We start from the raw sequence: 23524 nt of genomic DNA, 5'->3' as shown, positions 1-23524 counted from the left end.
ATGGAAGGGCAGAAGCACTAATCCGTACGTCCTTTCGGAGACAGAAAAGAATATGCTGTGGGAAGACGTGAAGAGACATTTCACATTCCCCGAAGGATACAGTGAGAAGGATGTCAAAGCGTGGACGCTTAAGAAGATGGCTACTCAATTCCAGACATTCAAGAAGATGCTGGATACCCACTACATCAAGAAGGGCTGAACTCCAGACTTCAACGCGTGGCCAAAGTTGAGGGACCACTGGGATGCATTTGTTGAATATAAGAGGAGTGAAGAAGGTGTGAAAAAGATCATGACCAACACAGCAAATGCTAGTCATAAGGGCTACCACCATCATTTGGGGCGAGGTGGGTATGGCTCAGCAATTCCCAAGTGGAGGAAGATGGAACAAGATCTGATCGAACGGGGAATCGTACCTGAAACTATTGAATGGCCCGAACGATCAAAAAATTGGTACTACGCTCATGGAGGCTCCCTAAGCCAAGAGGATGGGACGTTGATTTTTAATGACACAATACGTGAGAAGGCCGAACATCTTATGAAGAACATTGAAGATTCTAAGGCTGGGAGGTTGAAGGTGGACCGAGAAAATGATGAGCTCACATTGGCCTTCGGTAATCCAGAGCACCCAGGACGTTGCCGAGGTTTCGGGGTGGTTTCGTGGAAGTTTGCTTTCCGAGGCGACAGCACCTCGTACAGAAGCCGGAAGCGAAGAAAGGAACAGATCGAGGAGAGCTAGCGGCAGATGCTAGAACAAAGAATGATGGATGAAATCAATCGGCGGGTGGCCCACGCAGTTGCGTAGTTGGCCCAATCTGGAGCATTGCCGATTCCTAACACCGCCAGCCCTTCTCAACGCCTCTTGAGCAGTTGTGCTTCTACAGGGGTCCCCGATGCGCAGATGCCCAGGTTACCCGTGCAGGAGCAACGGTTCCCCGTGGATGCCATTACACAATGGACCTCATGTGAGCTGCATGCACCGGTCGGCAACCTCACTATTAAGGTATACTTATACATAATATTTATGCAATCTTGTCAATTGATCCAGGCCTCGAGATCGGAGTTCAACTTGTTTACTTCTGCTATATGTACAGGTAGCGTACGGGAGTGCGTTAGCAACCCTGGCGGGGCAGAGCAGTCATGGCATGGAAATTCCAACAGGCTACGCCAGCGTCTGCGTGGAGCAAATAGTTGATCCTCAGTATGAAGGTCTAGAGCTCGACTTCCCGGGAGGCGACGGGGAAAAGACATTGGCAGATGCGCTTCATGGGATCATTCTATGGGGAAAATGCTACATCATTATTCCCGGCACGGAGCCATCTCCTCAGACCTCAAGACCGCTCCCCGTAGATCCCCAGCAGTGACCTTCTCCTCATACCTCGAGACCGTCATCTCCTGCTCCAGGACCGTCCCTTCCATCTATATCAAGGTCTCCATCTCCACCACATCCTGGTGCTGGGAGCGACGACGACAATAACAACACCCCTCCCCGATCACCGTCGCTGGCACCAAGAGCGGCCCCCTTGAAGGAACCTGCACCACCACTAAAGAAGTCACGAGCACCGCCTCCCAAGCAAAGACAGAGAAAGAAGAAAACAAAGGAGCCTGAAGTGACTCGTAAGGAACGCTTTGAGGCAATGTCTCATGCAGAACAGTGGGCAGAAATCCAACGAGAGGCCAGTGAGTGGTTCAAGAAACAAGCCGAAGAAAAAAAAAGCAAGGGAGATGGAGCCACCGCCAGTAAGTCGGCGAGATTTAAACTTTTTTATCAGGATGGAAGAAGGAGCCAAAAAAAGGATACCACTCTTGTCAAACTATGAACGGGCTCTAGTAAAGGCTGATGAAAAGGATAAAAGGAAAGGAAAGTCATCTTCTAGCGGTCCAGTCCCCGACCTCAGCCATTTATCAAAAAAAGATGCTCAACGGGTAAAAGCAATGCCCTTGGATCAACAAGCAAATGTATTGAAGTTCATGGAAGAAACAGGTCTGGGACTTGATGAATGCATAGGGCAAGTTGAGACGCCAACTGCACCGCTCCCTGAGCCGAAGTGGCCTTTTGAGCTAGGCAAACCTCTAGTAAAGCCTTCATTGGTACGGAAGCTATCAACAAAGATGTACGCATTCCATCAATGGTACATGATGGCATCCGCCGACTCGAGGGAGATGATCGGCATGAAGGTAAAACCGATAGATTTTCACGGTGAAGGGGAGAAAGTGCTGTGGCTAGACTTCAAGGATATATACGAAGTGTACCATCATGATGCCCTGGACGTCTCTCTGATCAGCGCTTGGATTATGTAAGTGTCCGTTTATCTCTACATGTAAATTTTGGCGTGCGTCACCGTACTAACTTCATCTTCCATTTCATGTAGGATGCTAATTCAGACATGCCGCCGAGAGGCGTACCTACATGTAGGCTTCATGGATCCATCTGTAGTTAACCAACAACAGATACAATTAGCGCCGGAAAAAACCTTTGCGGAAATATACAATTTCCTAGATAAACAAACATTCAAGGATTTCATACTACTTCCATACAACTTCAAGTATGTGTGTGTATACCGTCTACTTTCGATGTCTTTTTCCTTATCTCTACATGTTAGTTAGCTCTAATATGCATAAACATTTTACGCACGCAGCTTCCACTGGATCCTTATTATAATTGAGCCTGAAAGAAGCCACGTCACTGTCTTCGATTCGTTAAGGAAAGATCCGGTGGACTACCAAGAATTGCAAGACATGCTAGGCTTGTAATAATTCTGGACCTTTATCTCTATGCAAAAGTTTATTTCCTAAATTTTATCCCTGTTACACTATATCATTCATTATTCTAATCCGCAGCGCATGGAAACAATTCATAAGGACACACAAAGGTCCATTCAAAGAAAAACTTACATGGAACACAAACTTCCCGGTACGTATGAAGTCTGCACATTTATTACATTGTATAACACGAATATTTCATAACTTATTTTTTCCGCACTGAAGTGCTTAAGACAGGAACCTGGGAATAATCTATGTGGCTACTACATCTGTGAGCACATGCACAGTTTTATGGGACCCAAGGGACCGAAGATGAGGCCGCACAACTTTAAAGTACGTAAAATAAAACTATTACTAGTTAATTATTTTCTAGCTCCTTATATGTATTTGTTCGTGTAACATTCACAAATTTCCAAATTATAGATGTTAAATATTCAACAAGGACTCTTGAAGGAAGAAAGAGTAGCGGCAATATGTGAAGGTCTCATTGGATTCATAATGGACGAGGTGGTAGATCCAAAAGGAGAATTTTATTACGATGGACGACAATTAGACACTCCGATCAGCAACACCACGACGGGAAGATTGTAGACAAATACTTTGATTTATTTGTATATATAATACGTGCTAATTATGATCGATTTGTACTAAGCTAGTTGAATTGTGTATATGAATTGTGTATAAGGATTGTGTATATATATATAGTAATTGTATAATAACAAATCCCATTCGTTTAAATACTAGTTGATTTCGTTCTAAAAAAATCTCAACTACTAAAGGTTAACAAATTAAAAGGGCCGCGGTACTACGTATACGTGATGCATGCATGAAAAATTCAGGCGCCACGGTAGTGCCATGCAGGTGCCATTTAGTCCCGGTTGGGAAATCCAATCGGGACTAAAGGGTCCCCCTTTAGTCCCGGTTGGTGTCACCAACCGGGACTAAAGGGCCTGTCCCGCGCCTGACGTGGCAGGCCCTTTAGTCCCGGTTGGTGTCACCAACCGGGACTAAAGGGGGACCTTTACTCCCGGTTAAAAGATCCGGGACTAAAGACCCCCCCTTTTGTCCCGGTTGGTTTATCCCGGATGGATATCCGAGAGATATGCACCCTACCAACCGGGACTAAAGGCCAATTCTCTACTAGTGTTAGCTATGTTAATGAGCTGTTTACACTATGGTAATGAGCTGTTGAAAAAGTCGCCGATTTTAATGAATAATTCCAAAATCAAAAGTGACGGTGGACAATATTTCTTATATTGTACCGTAAGAATTAAAGTGCATTGAGACTCTGTGTCGAAGGATAACATGACGCAGCCTTTTTATTCTCCCTGTATTGTACCATATATGGCCTTCGTCATAAAATTGGCGACTTTGTTTATATTTGGTGATGTAGACTTTATTCTTTTGGTATTTTTTTCGAATCACACATTACAGACGCAAACGTTCACAAACACGCACGCATACTCGCCCCTATGAACACACGCACGCAACCCTACTTAGTCAGATGTGTTACCAACTGGAACTAAAAGTTCACGAGACGAATCCATTCAGCTTAATTAATCCATCATTAGCAAATGGTTAATGTAGCATCACATTGTCAAATCATGAACTAATTAGGCTTTATAGATTTGTCTTGCGAATTAGCCTCCATATGTGTAATTAGTTTTGTAATTAGTCTATGTTTAATACTCCTAATTAGCATCCAAACATCCGATGTGACAGGTGCTAAAGTTTAGCGAGGTGTATCCAAACAACCCTAAAATGGACTTGCGATTAGCTATGTTAATGAGCTGTTGAAAAAGTCGCCGATTTTAATGAATAATTCCAAAATCAAAAGTGACGGTGGACCATATTTCTTATATTGTACCGAAACAATTAAAGTGCATTGAGACTGTGTTGAAGGACTCTGTGTTGAAGGATAACATGATGCAGCCTTTTTATTCTCCCTGTATTGTACCATATATGGCCTTCGTCATAAAATTGGCGACTTTGTTTATATTTGGTGATGTAGACTTTATTTTTTTGGTATTTTTTTCAAATCACACAGACGCAAACGCTCACAAACACGCATGCACACTCGCTCCTACGAACACACGCATGCAACCCTACTTAGTCAGATGTGTTACCAACCGAAACTAAAGGATCCTCACGAGTTACCATAAAAGGATTGTATCATCTACTTAGGGGGTGTTTGGATACACCCCACTAAAGTTTAGCATCTGTCACATCGGATGTTTGGATGCTAAATAGGAGTATTAAACATAGGCTAATTACAAAACTAATTGCACAGATGGAGTCTAATTCGCGAGATGAATCTATTAAGCCTAATTAGTTCATGATTTGACAATGTGATGCTACATTAATCATTTGCTAATGATGGATTAATTAAGCTGAATAGATTCGTCTCGTGAATTAGCACATGATTCTGCAATTAGTTTTATAATTAGCTCACGTTTAGTTCTCTTAATTAGCATCCGAACATCCGATGTGACATTGCTAAAGTTTAGCACCTAGTATCCAAACACTCTCTTAATTATATGTGCTGGTAGGTGAGATGGTAAGAAAAACTAGAAGTTTGAGTTCGTGTCCTCGCTGTAAACTGGACTTGTCAATTTGAGATTAACTACGTTGAGCTGTTGGCGGGAAGTGCTGTGGACGCTGCACCTCGCGGACCGCGTGGGTTTAGTTTAATTATTAGTGAATGGCTGGATCTGGATCTGAATTTAATCGCGTGTCGGCAGTTGCAATGGGCTTTGACCGGTGCCAATGTCAAGCAGAATACACCCTTTCTTTCCTTTTTAAGTATTAAACGGTGTTGAGCCGTGCACATGGGCAGCTCCTGCTCCCATACGCTGCGCCGAGCACTGCACCGGGGTGCAGGTGTCGCCGGATGGGACTGAACGTACACCGACCACTCAGTTCACAGCGCAACGAACTGCACTGCAACTACTGCTGCAAATATTATCGAGAACTCACGTTATGGAGCTGGTGTGGAATCCCAGGGCCTTTTTCTTTATTTTTTCCATCCGTAGTAGTACTACCTCCGCTCCTTGTTGCAAACTGGACTTGTCAATTTGAGATTAGCTACGTTGAGCTGTTGGAAACATCAAATAATACCAAATGGATGGGGTACAGCTTATTTATTCTACCTAGTAAGGTGGGCTTGATCAAATTTCGAAGCTACTTCCTCCATTCCACATTATAGATTATTTTAACATTTTTAGATTTATAGTATTTGCTATGTATTTATATGTATCCTACGCTAGGTTCATAGCAAATTTTATAAACTTAGAAAAACCTAAAACGATCTAAAATTTGAAATGAAGGTATTAGAGTAGTGCGTATGCTAATGTGTCTACACAGAGTTTCCATGGGTAATGTTTATGCGAAGTATATAGAGTTTGTGTCTCTCATACCTATTTGTAGTTTTTTAAAGAACATATACACACATACAGATACAGGTTTTGTACAGACTCCATGAAAGCCGTTCGCAAACTTCGTTTTCTAACCAGTTGTACGGAGTACGGACCCATTTTTGGTGTAGTGACCCGTTGGATGATGCAATGGATTCATCATATTCTTTTCTTTCTTCTTTTCTCGATGCTATCTTTGATTGCCTGAATTGTGTTGTTATTTTTGGTTATCCTTGTACGACATTCCAGAAATGATGATCACAAATTTGTATTACAGATATTAGTGGCATTTGTAGAGTGTGAGTAAATTTACTTGCAGTTCATAAGCCATGATAGTGAGATATACATGGCATGTAATGTAATAAAAAAGATCAACCAAAATGTACGGTCGGATCTTCAGGGAGGACTCTCTTAACTTTATTCAACAGGTGGAATGACATGTTATTCGACAGTGCGAATACAGAAATCGTACTCATGAAGCCCTCAATGGCATTATCACCAAGAAGACGCATGGTTTATTGGAAAGCTCACGAGCTCTTGTTCAACACAACAACTGGTAAAAACGTAGTGCATGTCCCTACTACTTGGTAAACTCAAGAGCGTAAATGTTGCAGAAGATGTAGGTCGACTGGAAGCCACCAGTAAATCCAGCATCCCTGCCAAGCTTGGCGTACTCCTGCTCCGTCCTCTCCTTCCCTCCCTTAAAGTTTACAAGAATGATCATATCCATGGTGAACGAGTCCCGGGAAGCCGGAGTCGACTCCGGGGTCTCCGGCAGGACGCTCTGAATGACGATCACCTTCCCGTTAGCCGGGAGAGCTTTGTGGCAGTTCTTCAAGATCATCATGCACTCCTCGTCGCTCTGCATGTGGAGCATCCACTGCACAATCGCATGCACTAATCAGGTGTAATACAATCCTGGTGATCTGTTTAGCTTGTAGTCTAAAAAACATTCCATACTGTAGTCTAAAAAACCTGGAGAAACTTTATGAAATCTAACAGTGTTCAACATACCTTCATCAAAACTGCGTCTCCAGAGGGTACGCTTTCAAACATATCGCCAGCCACATGCTCGACTCCTGTCAGACAAGGAAAAAAAAAGAAAAAAGAAACACTAAGCACATACACAACCCCACGTACTCTTGCCACAATTTCTGAACTGGAGCTATACCTTCAAGAGACGGAGCCTCAGAGATGACATGAGCGAGATCCATGTTGATGCCCTTGATGTGCTTGTACCGGCCCCTGATCAACGCTAGGGTTGCTCCGGTGCCCCCTCCAACGTCCACGATCACCCCAACGCCGTCGAACACCTTCGGGTGCTCGAGCAGCTTCCTGATCACCAGCAATGACTGATGAGCCATGGCCTGGTCGAAGAGCGTGCTCAGACGAGGGTTCTTCCCGAAGTAGTCGTACGCCGGCGTCCCCCCGTGGGCTATCTGGAACGGCGTCTGCTTGCCGCCGCCGGCCACTGCGTCCGCTATGTGATGCCTTCATGCATAGTATATGTAACAATATATAAGTTTTATTGACAAGGGCATATATACTTTGTAGTCATGTAATAGTATAAAATTAGAACATTCATACCAGGACGAGAAGTTGTCCTCGTCGACGTCGAACACGGCCATGGGGCCAAGCGAGCCCTCGCCGTTGTTCATGGTGAGCCACCGGCACGCCGGCGCCGGCGAGTACCGCCAGAGGACGGCACCGTCGGGACCTTTCTCGGCAGAGCACCTCACGACGTCGAAGGACGCGAGGAACCTGAGGATGCGGCCGATCAAGGCGGCCGACTCGGCCTTGTCCTCCGCCTTGACAACCTTCGCGGCGAGCTCGTCGGCGGTCAGGGCACGGCCGTCGGCCGCGCCGAGCGCGTCGATGAGGCCGAGCTTGACTGCCGCGTGGACGGCCATGGTGACGTTGTAGGCGTACACCAGCGTTTGTGCGTGCAGGCAAGTCGCGTCGTCGTCGTCGACGACGCCGCCGGCACCATTGGCATACCCAGTGCTGCCCATGGCTGATAACAGTTAGCCCTAAGCTTGCCTCTTCTTCTAGAATGTAACTTGCTTTAGTGTAGGCTTGCGTTCCATAGCTCCGAGTGCGTGAATATATAGAGATAGAGAGAGGGACAGGCCCTACCTACTTGCTGGCAACTCTAAATTATGTTTATTTTGTCACTACACATTACAACAAGCCAACTACAAGGAAAACTAATTTCATTTGCTTCGTTCCTAATATACGGCACATTTAATTTTTCCCTCCTACTTTAACAAACAATATCTAGTTATTAATAATTTTAATAAAGTAAAATAAGTAGTTATAAGAAGTAATTTAGACTTAACTTGTACATTTATCTATTTGCATAAATATTTATAGAAATAATGAATAGTCATATATTTAAAACATACGACTCCTATAGAGTCCTGTGTGAGAACAACATATATAATTTAAGGATGGAATGAGCTGAATGTAATACTCCTTTAGCCAGATATCCTGCCTATCCATGGAACCGTTGCCAGAAATGACAGCATTAAATCCCATCTATACTGCTGGACTAGGCCAGGAGTCGTTACACATTTGTGCTGATCAATTTTGAAACTCATAAGTCCTTTACATTTATATAATAACGCACATTAACGAGTGACGAGGGTTTTGAGTCACGAGAGTTTTAGGGAGGAATTTAAGGCCAGTCTCAGTGCGCAGTTTTATTGCACAGTTATCAAGATTGGAAACTTGGTAATTGTACCCGGTGACCGTTATGGGCATGAAACTCCTCTCTCATCTAATGAAACACTGCCTCCTTTCTCTCTTCATGGTGACCTTATCAAGTCAACAAAATTGTTGATGTGGTATAGAATTTAATGCTCATGAAACTCGTATAAAACCTCCTATTGAGAATGATCTAAGCCATCTAACTAAGACCCTGTTTGGATCCAACAGGGCCTAGCTAAACTTTAGCTGGCTAAAGATTTCTTTAGTTGGTTGAACCTAGCTAAAACCAGCTAAAGCAGTAAACACCAAAATACCCCTCCTCGTTAAATCCCCCCCTCGATCCCCTCCCACGCCCCCGCGCTCCTCGTTCCCCGCACGCTGGTCCGTTGCCACCACTACCGATCCTCGCGCGCCAGTCCGTCGCTCCCGTCGACGGTCCGCACTGCTCCTCCCCTTCCTCCCCCTGCCGACGAGCTACGTTGCCCCTCGTTGTGCCTCCCATCTACTGGCGAGCTACGCTGCCCCCTCCCTTCCTTCCTCCACTGGCGAGCTGTGCCGCCCTCTCCCTTTCTTCCTCCACCGGTGAGCTGCACTGATCCTCCCCCGCTAGCAAGCTACGCCACCCCTCCCTGTGCCTCCCATCTGCCAGCGAGTTGGAAGAGATGCTGGTGAGAGGTGGTGGGAGGGGCAAGATAGATAAATAACTCATTTAGCTGGTGGATCCAAACACCTCCAACTAAACTTTAGCTAGATTATCTTTAGCTAGCTTAAAAAAGAGACATCAAATTTTACCCAACTAAAGTTTAGTTGGATGGAATTAGTACGTCGGTTGGGAGGAAAAGACTTGACGCGGTTCTGTTACCAACGAGGAAACCATGCATCCCTCTCCTATGTGCCTTCATGCAAAATTCGTGGGAACGAGGAAACGGCGCTGGGTATCGAGGCAAACGGCGCTGAGATCCATGAATCCTTGGTTCACTTCTTTTTCAGCGACAGCATATTTTATAGGCCAACAGTGACACCATCCTACCTAATGTACTGCGCTTCACAGTGTAATCATTCATCGTCTGTTCAGTTCTTCTGCAACAACTGAAGATTTTAAGAGAAAAAAAAGTACAGAAAAATTAGGTGCCCTATAACTCCGGCAGGCCGGCCGTGTCGTAGACTCGTAGTCACGATTGTCACGAGGAGACGGGAACGCATCATGCACGCGCACCGAGTGCTGATCCTGTCGCTTTCCGGGATGGCCAAAAACAAAATCACCATTCATCACCATGCGCATGCAATGATGGCCTGTTTTCTTTCACAAAAAAAAATAATAATGAAAATAATGTACATGTAACGACCTCATTGAGACGACGTGGTGAGAGTCAGAATTGCACGCACCGCGGTGAGAGAAAGTGGGAGAGAGTCAACTTTCCGTGAGCCTCAGTACCGGACACAAGTTTTATGCCGAGTGCCAGGGGCACTCGGCGAAACCTGAAATACTCTCGGCAACAAATTCGCCAAGTGTTACACTCGGCATCTGGCACTCGGCAAACTTTTAGTCGGCAAAGTAACATTCGCCGAGTGTTTTCGGTTGGGCACTCGGCACAGTTTTCGCCGAGTGCCCAGAAAACACTCGGCAAACCATTTTTTGGAAAAAAAGTAAAAAAAAAGGCACGCCGACACCGTCGGCCGCACCACCAGCACGCCGCCGGCGGCGGCCACCATCCACGCCCGCCGCCACCACCATCCACGCCCGCCACCACCACCATCCACGCCCGCCGGATATGGGGTCCCCGACGCGAGTCCCCGCCGAATCCGGGGAGGAGGGGCGGATTCCCCGCCGGATCCGGCCGGATCTGGGGAGAGGGGCGGGGCGGCCACGCGAGGGAGGGAGGAGGGGAGAGGAGGGGAAGGGGCGCCGGTAGGAGAGGGAGAGGGAGAGGGAGGGAGGGAGGGAAGGGGTGGCGGCGGCGGCGGCGGTGGCTAGCCGGCGGCGGGAGAGGAAGGTGGGGGAGGGGGGGGGGCGTCGGGCACTCGGGCGGGGGCGCGCCGGTAGTGTTGTGCGGAAGAATGAAGGAGGCCAGGGGCGCGTCGGGCGGGTGGGGAGTAGGGTGCTGGGGTAGGGGGCCGGGACGGGCTGGTAGATATTTTTTGCGGGATTTGCCGAGTGTCCTGATCTGGACACTCGGCAAAGATTTTTTTAAAAATAAAAAAAAATTCTTTGCGATCGGCAAAGAGCTTGTTTGCCGAGTGCTCGAAAAAAACACTCGGCAAAAAAAATACACTCGGCAATTTTTAGCTTTCCCGTAGTGCCGGCGCGCACACGTGAAAAGGAAAGGAGGATGCGTCGATCGCTGGGCTATCGCGTCGCGCGCAGAATCAACATTGCGTGGTACTTATAGGAAAAAGGGTAGAAAATTAAACTTGGATCGGCCAGGAAAAAGAGAATAGAAGGATCCGTGACTCTAGCAGCTCGCACCCCAGCAGCTCACGGAGCAGAAAGCAGTGAGCTGCGTCGGCGGTGCACGAATATAGGGCCCTGAGAGCTAGTGAAGGGGATAAGACGCCTCGCCGATGGCGAACAAAGGCAAGGAGCTGCAATGACGCCTGCGTGTGGAGGTAAGAGAAATCAAGAGGCAATGCCATCGGCTTGAGACCTTCTGTCCAGGTATTTCAATCTATAGCAAAGATTTTTTTACTGGAAACTAGGATGGAATGTTGTACGAATGATTTGGTATGTTGCAACCGTTGGGGTGTCAAAATTAATGGTTTGTAACTATGTGGTTTGATATTGCAATCTTACTATTACTAATTGAAGGCTCTTTTTGAAGCCTCCAGATGAAGCCACCTAGGATTCCTAAGTGAACAATGTAGTAAAAAAGAGAAATCCCAGAAATTCTCACTGAAAAGCAAAACATCCGACCATCAATCGATAGATTCAAATCATCATAGTCATTGGATCTATTATATTTTCTAAAAAATTACCAACCTATACCATTATGAAAATAGCCTAAAGTAACCCCCTAAATCTATATATAAATTACCCACCTCTGCCATTATATAAAATAAACTAAAGTAACCCCCTAATCTTCATCAAAATTACCCACTTATGCCATTATAAATAATATTTAAAATAACCCCCTAATTTGCGACTTTATTGGCGACTTTGTTTATATTTGGTGATGTAGACTTTATTCCTTTTGGTATTTTCTTTTCGAATCACACAGTACAGACGCAAACGCTCACAAACACACACGCACACTCGCCCAAATGAACACACACGCAACCCTACTTAGTCAGATGTGTTACCAACCGGGACTAAAGGATCCCCTACGAGTTACTATAAAATGATTGTATCCTCTACTTAGTCAGATGTGCTATGTAGGTGAGATGGTAAGGAAGCTATAGGCGAAGGGTCGCGTCCTTGTTGCAAACTGGACTTGTCAATTTGAGATTAGCTACCTTGAGCTGTTGGAAACATCAAATAATACCAAATGGATGGGGTACAGCTTATTTATTCTACCTAGCAAGGTGGGCTTGACCAAATTTCGCAGCTATTTTCTCCATCCCAAATTATAGATTATTTTAATATTTTAAAATTTATAGTACTTGCTAAGTATTTAGATGTACCCATGCTAAATTCATAGCAAATTTTATAAACTTAGAAAACCTAAAACGACCTAAAATTTGAAATGAAGGCATCGGAGTAGCGCGTATGCTAATGTGTCTATGCAGAGTTTCCATGGGTAATGTTTATGCGGAGTATATAGAGTTTGTGTCTCTTATACCTATTTGTAGTTTTTTAAAGTACATACACACACATACAGATACAGATTTTGTACAGACTCCATGAAACCCGTTCGTAAACTTCTTTTTCTAACCAGTTGTACGGAGTACGGACCCATTTTTGGTCTAGTGACCCGTTGGAGTATACAATGGATTCATCATATTCTTTTCTTTCTTCTTTTCTCGATGCTATCTTTGATTGCCTGAATTGTGTTGTTATTTTTGTTATCTTTGTACGACATTCTAGAAATGATGATCACAAATTTGTATTACAGATATTAGTGGAATTTGTAGAGTGTGAGTAAATTTACTTTGAGTTCATAAGCCATGATAGTGAGATATACATGGCATGCAATGTAATAAAAAGGATCAACCAAAATGTACAGTCGGATCTTCAGGGAGGACTCTCTTTACTTTATTCAACAGGTTATTCAACAGTGCGAATACAGAAATTAAAGGAGGTACAAATCGTACTCATGAAGCCCTCAATGGCATTATCACCAAGAAGACGCATGGTTTATTGGAAAGCTCACGAGCTCTTGTTCAACACAACAACTGGTAAAAACGTAGTGCATGTCCCTACTTGGTAAACTCAAGAGCGTAAATGTTGCAGAAGATGTAGGTCGACTGGAAGCCACCAGTAAATCCAGCATCCCTGCCAAGCTTGGCGTACGCCTGCTCCGTCCTCTCCTTCCCTCCCTTAAAGTTTACAAGAATGATCATATCCATGGTGAACGAGTCCCGGGAAGCCGGAGTCGACTCCGGGGTCTCCGGCAGGACGCTCTGAATGACGATCACCTTCCCGTTATCCGGGAGAGCTTTGTAGCAGTTCTTCAAGATCATCATGCACTCCTCGTCGCTCTGCATGTTGAGCATCCACTGCACAATCGCATGCACTAATCAGGTGTAATAAATCCTGGTGATCTGTTTAGCTTGTAGTCTAAAAAACATTCCATACTGTAGTCTAAAAACCCTGGGGAAACTTCATGAAATCTAACAGTGTTCAACATACCTTCATCAAAACTGCGTCTCCAGAGGGTACGCTTTCAAACATATCCCCAGCCACATGCTCCACTCCTGTCAGATAAGAAAAAAGAAAAAAGAAACACTAAGCACATACACACAACCCCACGTACTCTTGCCACAATTTCTGAACTGGAGCTATACCTTCAAGAGACGGAGCCTCAGAGATGACATGAGCAAGATCCATGTTGATGCCCTTGATGTGCTTGTACCGGCCCCTGATCAACGCTAGGGTTGCTCCGGTGCCCCCACCAACGTCCACGATCACCCCAACGCCGTCGAACACCTTCGGGTGCTCGAGCAGCTTCCTGATCACCAGCAATGAGTGATGAGCCATGGCCTGGTCGAAGAGCGTGCTCAGACGCGGGTTCTTCCCGAAGTAGTCGTACAACGGCGTCCCCCCGTGGGCTATCTGGAACGGCGTCTTCTTGCCGCCGCCGGCCACTGCGTCCGCTATGTGATGCCTTCATGCATGTTATATGTACCAATAATATATAAGTTTTATTGACAAAGGCATACTTTGTAGTTTGTAGTCATGTAATAGTATAAAATTAGAACATTCATACCAGGACGAGAAGATGTCCTCGTCGACGTCGAACACGGCCATGGGGCCAAGCGAGCCCTCGCCGTTGTTCATGGTGAGCCACCGGCACGCCGGCGCCGGCGAGTACCGCCAGAGGACGGCACCGTCGGGACCTTTCTCGGCAGAGCACCTCACGACGTCGAAGGACGCGAGGAACCTGAGGATGCGGCCGATCAAGGCGGCCGACTCGGCCTTGTCCTCCGCCTTGACAACCTTCGCGGCGAGCTCGTCGGCGGTCAGGGCACGGCCGTCGGCCGCGCCGAGCGCGTCGATGAGGCCGAGCTTCACTGCCGCGTGGACGGCCATGGTGACGTTGTAGGCGTACACCAGCGTTTGTGCGTGCAGGCAAGTCGCGTCGTCGTCGTCGACGACGACGCCGGCACCATTGGCATACCCAGTGCTGCCCATGGCTAATAACAGTTAGCCCTAAGCACCATTGGCATACCCAGCTTCTAGAATGTAACTTGCTTTAGTGTAGGCTTGCGTTCCATAGCTCCGAGTGCGTGAGAATATATATAGATAGAGAGAGGGACAGGCCCTACCTACTTGCTGGCAACTCTAAATTAAGTTTATTTTGTCACTACATATTACAACAAGCCAACTACTAGGAAAACTAATTTCATTTGCTTCGTTCCTAATATACGGCACATTTAATTTTTCCCTCCTACTTTAACAAACAATATCTAGTTATTAATAATTTCAATAAAGTAAAATAAGTATCACTACGTCTATTAGTTATCAGAAGTACTTTAGACTTAACTATTTGCATAAATATTTATAGAAACAATGAATAGTCAAACGAATAGTCATATATTTAAAACATACGACTCCTATATAGTCCCATGTGAGAACTTATATAATTTTAGGATGGAATGAGCTGAATGTAGTACTCCTTTAGCCAGATATCCTGCCTATCCATGGAACCGTTGCCAGAAATGACAACATTAAATCCCATCTATGCTGCTGGACTAGGCCAGGAGTCATTACACATTTGTGCTGATCAATTTTGAAACTCATAAGTCCTTACATTTATATAATAACGCACATTAACGAGTCACAAGGGTTTTATGGAGGAATTTAAGGCCAGTTTTGTTGCGCAATTTCATTGCACAGTTATTAAGATTGGGAACTTGATAATTGTACCCGGTGACCGTTATGAGCATGAAACTCCTCTCTCATCTTATGAAACACCGTCTCCTCTCTCTTCATGGTGACCTTGTCAAGTCAATAAAATTGTTGTTGTGGCATAGAATTTAATGCTCATGAAACTCGTATGAAACCTTCTATTGAGACTGATTTAAGCCATCTAACTCACCAGCTAAACTTTAGCTGGCTAAAGATTGCTTTAGCTGGTTGAACCCAGCTAAAGCAGTAAAGACCAAAATTCCCCTCTCGTTAAATCCTCCATCGATCCCCTCCCACGCCCCTACACCCCTCGTTCCCTGCACGCCGGTCCGTCACCACCACCGCCGGTCCTCGGGCGCCAGTCCGTCGCCCCCACCGACGGTCTGTCGCCGCCCTCCCCTTCCTTCCTCCGTCAGCGAGCTGCACTGCTCCTCCCCTTCCTCCCCCTTCCTGACAAGCTACGTCGCCCCTCCCTGTGCCTCCCATCCGCTGACGAGCTACGCCGCCCCCTCCCTTCCTTCCTCCGTCGACGAGCTGTGCTGCCCCCCTTCCTTCCTTCCTCCGCCGACGAGCTACGCCGCCCCTCCCTGTGCCTCCCATCCACCAGCGAGCTGGAAGAGATGCTGGTGGAGGCGTGGAAGAGGAGAGGACAAGGGAGAGAGAAGATAGGTGAGAGGTGGTGGGAGGAGTAAGATAGATAAATAACTCCTTTAGCTGGTGGATCCAAACACCTCCGGCTAAAATTTAGCTAGATGATCTTTAGCTAGCTAGAAAAGAGGCATCAAATTTTAATTATTTTAGCCAACTAAATTTAGTTGGGTGGATCCAGATCAGCAAGTTTAGCAAGTTTGGCGGTTGCAAATTTGTGCGCGGCGAGGACCCTCTCCTGCATGCCTTGATGCAAAATTAACGCGACGTTCGTGGGAACGAGGAAACGGTGCTGGGTATCGAGGCAAACGGCGCTGAGATCCATGAATCCTTGGTTCACTTCTTTGTCGGCGACAGCATATTTTATAGGCCAACGGTTGCAGCATCCCACCTACTCTGTACTGCGCTTCACTCAGTGTAATCATGATTGTCACGAGGAGACGGGAACGCATCATGCACGCGCACCGCGTGCTGACCCTGACCCTGTCGCTTTCCGGGATGGCCAAAAACAAAATCACCATTCATCACCATGCGCATCCAATGATGGCCTGTTTTCTTCACAAAAAAAATAATAAAAAAAATAATGTGCATGTAGAGTCAGAGTTGCATGCACCGCGGTGAGAGAACGTGGGAGAGAGTCAACTTTCCGTGGGCCCGCACACGTGAAAAGGAAAGGAGAGAGAACGTGGGAGAGAGTCAACTTTCCGTGGGCCCGCACACGTGAAAACGAAACGAGGATGCGTCGATCGCTGGGCTATCGCGTCGCGCGCAGAATCAACATTGCGTGATACTATAGGAAAAAGGGTACAAAATTAAACTTGGATCGGCCAGGAAAAAAGAGAATAAAAGGTGAGCTCAACCAGAAAACAAAGGAGATAGAAAGGTACAGAAAAACTAAAGAAATTAAATGAGGGATAAAGGCAGGGAATAAATAAATAAATAAATAGATGGATTAAACAAGAACTCAAAGGAGTGGCGCTACAAGAGGTTAAAGAAATGATTTAGGACTTACAACTAATATTTTGACGGACTGAAAACCTAATCGTATTTAAAATAATTTATAATTCATTTTTCATCAAAAATATTATGCAGTCAGCATGGATGCAACATCCCATATCAATTTGATTAACTGTTTTTTTTAAAAAATCATATTCTCTATTTAAATGAACAACAAACCACTTAAAGGTTGGAAAATTTGAGGAAAACACAAAATCATTTAGTTTATTTATGTTTTCTATTCGCAATCCAAAATTGAAATTTTGGAGTGTGACAAAACTAGCCCTAAAAGGGAATTTCACCCCAAATGATATTCAATCAATCTGTTCTGAATCAGAGTTAATCCTATATATGAGAAGGGAAGGAAGATTGGATGAATGAGGAAGATAATATGAATGCTTCGATCTACATCAAAATACCTCAAAAATTTAAACACGAGCATAGGAGGCCACATAGACGCACGATACTGATCACCGTATCAATATATGCGCACACCCTACTAGGCAAACACCACTAGGAGACTGGACCAGCAAATAATGTTGTGATTGACAGTCACCACAGGCGCCTTATTCATTTTTTATGTGCACGTCGTCTAATTATGAAAAAAATAGTATCCTTAATTCCTAGAAAAATGCGAGCATGCGTGTTGTGCTGAGTAGCTTAGATGTCTCCAATCCAAATGGATAGGTTCCCCCAAAAAAGAACTTAACCAACGGAAATAGTTCACCAAATATCATAAAATTCGTGAAATAAAAATATTAAATTGGAGGTCACATGGAGATGGGGCTACAGTAATTCACCACAACAAGCTTGCATAAAATTCAAATAACGAGGCATATATATATATATATATAAATAAACGGAAATGCTTCTAGCCCACCGTCCGAACCGTATTGTTTGTATCCACTCCACTGCTCCCTTGCTTCCCTGCTTATATATTCCTCTCTCACGTGCGTCTCATCTCGATTGCATCTCTAATCTGTTCTTCCCGAGCGAGGACTCCCAACGGCTTGCGGAGCGCAGATCCGTGACTCTAGCTGCTCGCACCCCAGCAGCTCACGGATCGCAGAAAGCAGTGAGCTGCGTCGGCGGTGCACGAATATAGGGCCCTGAGAGCTCATGGAGCAGAAATCAGTCAGAAAGCAGTGAGCTTGAGGCCGCTTCCTCTGTCCAGGTAATTTCAATCCCGGATTTTTTTTACTGGAAACTAGGATGGAATGTTGTACGGATGATTTGGTATGTTGCAACCGTTGGGGTGTAAAAGTTAATGGTTTGTAATTCCAATTCAAATACAAATCCCACGCAACAATCCAAGACACTCTTAATATTCACACTTGCACATATAACACCTTAGCATTTCATTTTAGTCTATAAGTTAATTCTAAGAGTCTTGGGAGAGATTCACTGAAGACACTCTTATGGTTTGGCAAATTTCACCTCACAACACAAAAATGTTGAAATCCACATTTTTTTCAAAATCCAAACATCTCAGTAAAGCGCAGCTCCGGTAAATAAATTAAAAGATAAGGAAAACATATAAGCATCCAAACAAACACTAGAAGCTTAAAAGACACGGCAGAAAGTTACATCTCACAAAAACTGGGCTAACTCGGCAAGGAAAGCGTTAGCATGCTCCTCCCTGACCAAGGCCGAGCACACACTGACCCCACCCTTCCCATTGCACAGAAAGCCCGCCGCGCACGCCGAGGACGAAGGCACCGCACGGGAACTCGGTCACCTGCATCTGCAGCAAAGGGTCACCATGGCCACAGGTCATGGCTGGGTAGTAGACGGCAAGCTCGTCGAGGAGCTTCCTCGCGCCCGGTGACCGGTCGAAGCACAGGACTTCCTTCAGGGCGTAGCTTGCGGACGCGGCGACGAATACCACACCCTCATCGTTGCACTCGATGTGGACATCGTCGTCATCGTCGCCGGCTCCGGCGACGATGCGACCGGCGATAGGGTAATAGTGGACCAATGCTCGGGACAGTGCAGCCCGGATGGTCTCGGCAGCGTTGTGGAGAGGAGCCTCGAACACGAGCAGAGACGTGGTTGGCTCCTTGTACAGACTCTTGTCCAAAGACGAGAGCTTTATGGTGACCGCCCTCGTGGTTGCCGGCTCCGGCGATGGCCTGATTACCACGGGTGAGGACTTCCTCACCACTAGACTCATTGTCTTGGACTATATGTGTAGTAGTGTTGATGTGTGTACTGAGTGAGGGCGCATCTTGGCCTCCAGCTTCCATGGCCTATATATATTCCTGGGAGTAGCTAAAACCAACACCCAATAGGTATGAAGTTTCGTGCTCGTATATGTTAGAGCTCGTTTGGCAGGGCTCCGGACGTGGCTAAAACAGCTTCAGCTACGGCTCCTCTGATAAAGTAGCTTCTCTGTTGAAGTCGAAGCCGTTTTGGAGGATGTTTGGCAAAACGGCTTTTCTAAATCGACTAGGAGGTTAAATGTCCAATATGCACATAGCTATTTAATTCGGATGTGCATATGAGTGTTATATTTTCCATCCATTTAAAACGTGATTTCATATAAAAAATCAATAAATTTTATACCTTAACCAAACATCCCTTTCATTTTATTTTTATCATAATTTTCTTTTTTTCCTTCCGGACCGTTCCTTTTCCTTTCTAACTTCCCTTTCATTTTATTTTTATCACAATTTTCTTTTTTTTTTTCCTTCCGGACCGTTCCTTTTCCTTTCTAGTTTCTATATATCCGCTGCTCTCCCTATCTGTCTCCTCCCGTCCTTACCCGCAAACCTAGGCCAGCACGCTTCTTCCTCACCGATATGCTCCTCCAGCGTCACGTGAAGCTGAAGCCCCCCAGGGGCGGGCCCACTTGTATTCCATGGTATTCAGTTGAATACCTATTATTTTTGCAAAAAAATTCATATATATATAGTGTATTCTAGGTATATGTATGAAAAAACAAAAATAAAGAAGCTAACACATTGAAACAAAACAAAAAACCCCACCGAGAGCCACGTTCCCTTTCCTAGCCCAACTCACCACTCGGCCCACTCACCACTCGGACTCCCATCCTCCCATTGCACGCACAGGCCAGGCCAGTAGGCCACACAGGCACACAGGCACAGCACGCGCACGCCACATCCAGGCCAGGTGCTGCTTCAAGCCTTCAACCCTAGCCCTAGACGCTGCCGCCACCGACGGCACCCGGTGCCCGGTGGGGCGGGCCAAGGGCGGAGCTCGGCGGCGGGGAGGGGGAGGGCGGAGCGCCGCTGCGCCGTTGCTCGCAGGCCTGCGCTGCCGCGCAGCGGCACCGCGACAGCCGCGCCACGCCGCCACCTACTGGACCTGGACGAGTGGACAGCCGGGCGGCCGGCACCAGGCCGACGCTACTGTACCTCCGTCCCCGACTCCAGGGGACTGCTCGACTCCCCGTCCCTGACCGCGTCGGCACGTCCTGCTCTGGTTCATTCTCCATTGGTCCTGATTCCTCTGATTGTTTGTGAAATTGTCAAATTGAGGTGAGCATTTCGCCATTTCCAATTGTTTCTGAAATTGGGATAGCAATTAGCACAGCAACTTGCAAAATGCACTCTGATATGTTGATCATTAGTAGCTGGACAATTTCAAGTTGTGATCAATTTTATTAATCAATGATACTACCACTTAATTCTGTGTTATAAAACTATAATTTAGACTGTCAAATTTTTTTCTTGCCATCTACAATTTTGAATACCCATGGTCCAAATTCTGCACCTGAAGCCCCCACCGGCCACCGCGCTGTCCTGCCACTTCGCTCCGGCTGCAACCTAGTAGCAATATTTATTAGTGCGACGCTGCAGTGAGTGTGGGGCGAATAAGGAATGGGGGCGTTCGGGCTGCGGCGGCGGCAGCGACTGTGGACGCTGTTGCTGGTGACCGCGGCGGCGATGCTGGAGAATGCAAACGAGTCCCTGCTGCCGGCGATGTACAGGGAGGTGGGCGCCGCTCTGGGAGCTTCGCCCGCCGAGCTGGGCACCATAACGCTGTGCCGTGGGCTCGTGCAGGCGCTGTGCTACCCTCTCGCCATGTGTGCCGAGGCGCGCTTCTACCGCACCCGCATTGTTGCTGCGGGGACCTTTCTCTGTGCCGTGGCCGCCATCCTCGTCGCCGCCTCGACAACCTTCCTTCAGGTCACCCCCTAACATTTAAAGCGATCTCCATCGTCCTCCTAAAATTTAAAGACAACTTCCTAATATAATCTGATGTAGATGGCGATCGCTAGGGGCTTCAATGGCGTCGGCCTGGCGCTGGTGCTGCCGGGGGTCTACTCACTGGTCGCCGACTACAGCGACGACGAGACGCGTGGCGCGACGTTCGGGTGGTTGTACATGGCGCAAGGCATGGGCGGCGCCATGGGGAACTCGCTGGGCATCCTGCTGGCCCCTACCAGCTTCTTCGGCGGTGTTCCAGGTTGGCGGCTGGCGTTCCTTGCCATCGCTCTCGTCAGCATCTCGCTTGCCCTCCCGACATGGCTGGTCGCCGGCGACGATGATGACTCCAGAGCAGCAGACGGAAGTGGAAGCACGAGCATCACGTCCTTGGCCTCCACCGTCGCCCGGGGAGCAAAGGCCGTGGCGAGCGTGCCCACGTTCTGGACCGTCGTTGCGCAGGGGGTAGCCGCCCAGGTGCCATGGTCTGCACTCACGTTCATGGCCATGTGGCTGGAGCTCGTGGGGTTCTCGCGCTGGGAGACCACCGTGGTCACGGGCCTGAACGGCCTCTCCAACGGGCTCGGCGCGCTGGTCGCCGGCTTCGCCGGGGACCTCGCCGCACGGCGGTTCCCGGACACGGGGCGGATCGCGCTGGCGCAGATCTCCAATGCGTCCACCGTCCCGCTCGCCGCCCTGCTGCTGCTGCTCGCGCGGCCGGGATGGCCGCTGGCCGGCGCCGTGTACGCCGGCGGGTTCTTTCTCCTTGGCGTCGCCATGGCCTGGAGCACGGTCTCCACCAGCTAGTGAGATCATCACAAGATGACAGCAACATCAGCTAGCCATTGTTGTTCTTCCGTGCATTCAATTCATTCATTCCCCGTCTTTCTTGATTGGCAGCCCTATCTTCGCCGAGATCGCGCCGGAGAAGGCGAGAACGACCGTGTACGCGCTGGACCTGTGCTTCGAGAACGTTGTGGCGTCGTTCGGGGCACCCGCTGTCGGCGTCCTGGCAGAGCATGTCTTCGGGTACCATGGGCGGACAGCAGCTTCCGACCACGCCGATCGGGAGAACGCAGTCGCTCTGGGTAAGGCTGTCTTCGCGGTGATCGCCGTCACGGCGACTGCCTGCTGCCTCACGTGCTCGGCGCTGTACTGGACTTACCCTGTGGACAGGCGGCGTGCGCGGATGATGGATGCCTCCCAGCAGGAGGAGCCATCAGTGGGTGACGAGAGGAACGGCGGCGGCGGTGAAGCAAGTGGACCCGCTGTGGCTTCGTCGGCTGATGATGGCCTCAGCCAGGCCCTACTGTCTCCTACAATGAACCTCTAAGAAGGATGGGCATGTATTGATACTGTTTGCAGTTTTGGGGCAACATAGAAGCGAGCCTAGCTTGAAAAAAATCATGAAAGGGTTAATAATAATGAGGCGTACGTGCTACACTATAAAATTGCAAAGCAGGTGAAGTCACTCGGACTGCTATGACAAATATTGACTTACAATCGAAACCAAGCGATCATACAGATCAAACAAGTCGTCTGAAATATTTCAAGTCTCAAGGACTTGAAAATTATATATAGCAAATTCGTATTATTTCCATCATTTTAGTCCATTTGCTGAACATAATTCAGTAAAACTGAAAGAGGAACAAAGGAAGGGTTCTTCTTCATCCTCCACGCTACCAAAATATACTGAATTCTTGTAAGCTTGCTCATATCCCCGTTTGATCTACCCGGCACGGTACCACGGGCGGTGACGATGGGTTCCTTGCACCCCTTTGTGTGGCAATGAACCGCTCTTCTGTTGGTGAGAGACCACCCTGCAACTTGTGCAAGTGCAAGTGCTTGTGTTGTGTCGAAGGCCACCGTAAGTGAGATCACCCTGCTTGTGGACTCCCAAGATCCCATCTGGTCGGCGCAAGTGAGATCAGATGATGGGTTAACAGTGATGCGGGAAAAGAGACGGACAAACTAGCTTGGCACAACGCTAAATATTTACGCAAACCTAAAAGATCATTGGGCCGGTCAGGACTATTGGGGATTGTGGAATCCACTTACTATCTCCGAACGTTGGCTACCATACTCAGGGCCTCACCAGGGGAATCGGAGGTGTTTTGCGAGGGTCATAGCTAGACCTGGCCCAATTCACCACTTTCGATCTGGAATATCATATGGACCCTCAGGATAGAAATTGCGTCTATCTCGCATAGACGCAGGTGCGTCCAAGTGAAGGTACGTGGTCGAAGCTGATGGAGGAATTGGCAGCTTGATCGATGACAAGGAGGCATGTCATTGTCACCTCCGGTCAACAACGCAAAAACTTA

The 23524-nt window shown here is 47.2% G+C and overlaps 4 protein-coding genes across 4 annotated transcripts; 1 reads left to right on the top strand and 3 right to left on the bottom strand.

Annotated features, from left to right (window-relative positions):
* Window positions 1–6568: 6568 nt before the first annotated feature.
* On the bottom strand, window positions 6569–8240 carry LOC117833584 (3-aminomethylindole N-methyltransferase). The gene is made up of 4 exons (XM_034713139.2): window positions 7761–8240; window positions 7345–7664; window positions 7188–7252; window positions 6569–7053 (listed from the first exon to the last, which is right to left on the bottom strand). Exons 1-4 carry the CDS (start codon window positions 8183–8185, stop codon window positions 6754–6756), a joined length of 1110 nt encoding a protein of 369 aa, XP_034569030.1. The 5' UTR covers window positions 8186–8240; the 3' UTR covers window positions 6569–6753.
* Window positions 8241–13049: 4809 nt separating this feature from the next.
* LOC117833937 (3-aminomethylindole N-methyltransferase) lies at window positions 13050–14724 on the bottom strand. The gene is made up of 4 exons (XM_034713528.1): window positions 14246–14724; window positions 13824–14143; window positions 13669–13733; window positions 13050–13535 (listed from the first exon to the last, which is right to left on the bottom strand). The coding sequence occupies exons 1-4, from the start codon at window positions 14668–14670 to the stop codon at window positions 13236–13238; spliced, it is 1110 nt and encodes a 369-aa protein (XP_034569419.1). The 5' UTR covers window positions 14671–14724; the 3' UTR covers window positions 13050–13235.
* A 3179-nt stretch (window positions 14725–17903) lies between these two features.
* On the top strand, window positions 17904–22870 carry LOC117866952 (uncharacterized). The gene is made up of 4 exons (XM_034751259.2): window positions 17904–18205; window positions 20853–21182; window positions 21261–22006; window positions 22101–22870. The coding sequence occupies exons 2-4, from the start codon at window positions 20874–20876 to the stop codon at window positions 22531–22533; spliced, it is 1488 nt and encodes a 495-aa protein (XP_034607150.1). The 5' UTR covers window positions 17904–18205; window positions 20853–20873; the 3' UTR covers window positions 22534–22870.
* On the bottom strand, window positions 18656–19204 carry LOC117834596 (acyl transferase 15). The gene has a single exon (XM_034714140.1). It carries the CDS (start codon window positions 19202–19204, stop codon window positions 18656–18658), a length of 549 nt encoding a protein of 182 aa, XP_034570031.1.
* Window positions 22871–23524: the final 654 nt, after the last annotated feature.

This window comes from Setaria viridis, chromosome 8 (assembly GCF_005286985.2).
Source record: "Setaria viridis chromosome 8, Setaria_viridis_v4.0, whole genome shotgun sequence".
In the NCBI taxonomy this organism is placed as follows: domain Eukaryota; kingdom Viridiplantae; phylum Streptophyta; class Magnoliopsida; order Poales; family Poaceae; genus Setaria; species Setaria viridis.
Note: the sequence above shows the minus strand (reverse complement) of the source record. Positions and strands in the feature narration are given on the sequence as shown.

What these genes read in the sequence shown, in the direction of transcription:
- LOC117834596 (XM_034714140.1), bottom strand. Translation starts at nt 19,204, where the DNA reads ATGAGTCTAGTGGTGAGGAAGTCCTCACCCGTGGTAATCAGGCCATCG.
- LOC117866952 (XM_034751259.2), top strand. Translation starts at nt 20,874, where the DNA reads ATGGGGGCGTTCGGGCTGCGGCGGCGGCAGCGACTGTGGACGCTGTTG. An exon ending in CCTCGACAACCTTCCTTCAG is followed by an intron (nt 21,183 to 21,260) that starts GTCACCCCCTAA and finishes AATCTGATGTAG; the next exon opens with ATGGCGATCGCTAGGGGCTT. An exon ending in AGCACGGTCTCCACCAGCTA is followed by an intron (nt 22,007 to 22,100) that starts GTGAGATCATCA and finishes CTTGATTGGCAG; the next exon opens with CCCTATCTTCGCCGAGATCG.
- LOC117833937 (XM_034713528.1), bottom strand. Translation starts at nt 14,670, where the DNA reads ATGGGCAGCACTGGGTATGCCAATGGTGCCGGCGTCGTCGTCGACGAC. An exon ending in GAGGACATCTTCTCGTCCTG is followed by an intron (nt 14,144 to 14,245) that starts GTATGAATGTTC and finishes ACATGCATGAAG; the next exon opens with GCATCACATAGCGGACGCAG. An exon ending in GAGACGCAGTTTTGATGAAG is followed by an intron (nt 13,536 to 13,668) that starts GTATGTTGAACA and finishes GCGATTGTGCAG; the next exon opens with TGGATGCTCAACATGCAGAG.
- LOC117833584 (XM_034713139.2), bottom strand. Translation starts at nt 8,185, where the DNA reads ATGGGCAGCACTGGGTATGCCAATGGTGCCGGCGGCGTCGTCGACGAC. An exon ending in GAGGACAACTTCTCGTCCTG is followed by an intron (nt 7,665 to 7,760) that starts GTATGAATGTTC and finishes CTATGCATGAAG; the next exon opens with GCATCACATAGCGGACGCAG. An exon ending in TGAGGCTCCGTCTCTTGAAG is followed by an intron (nt 7,253 to 7,344) that starts GTATAGCTCCAG and finishes CTTGTCTGACAG; the next exon opens with GAGTCGAGCATGTGGCTGGC.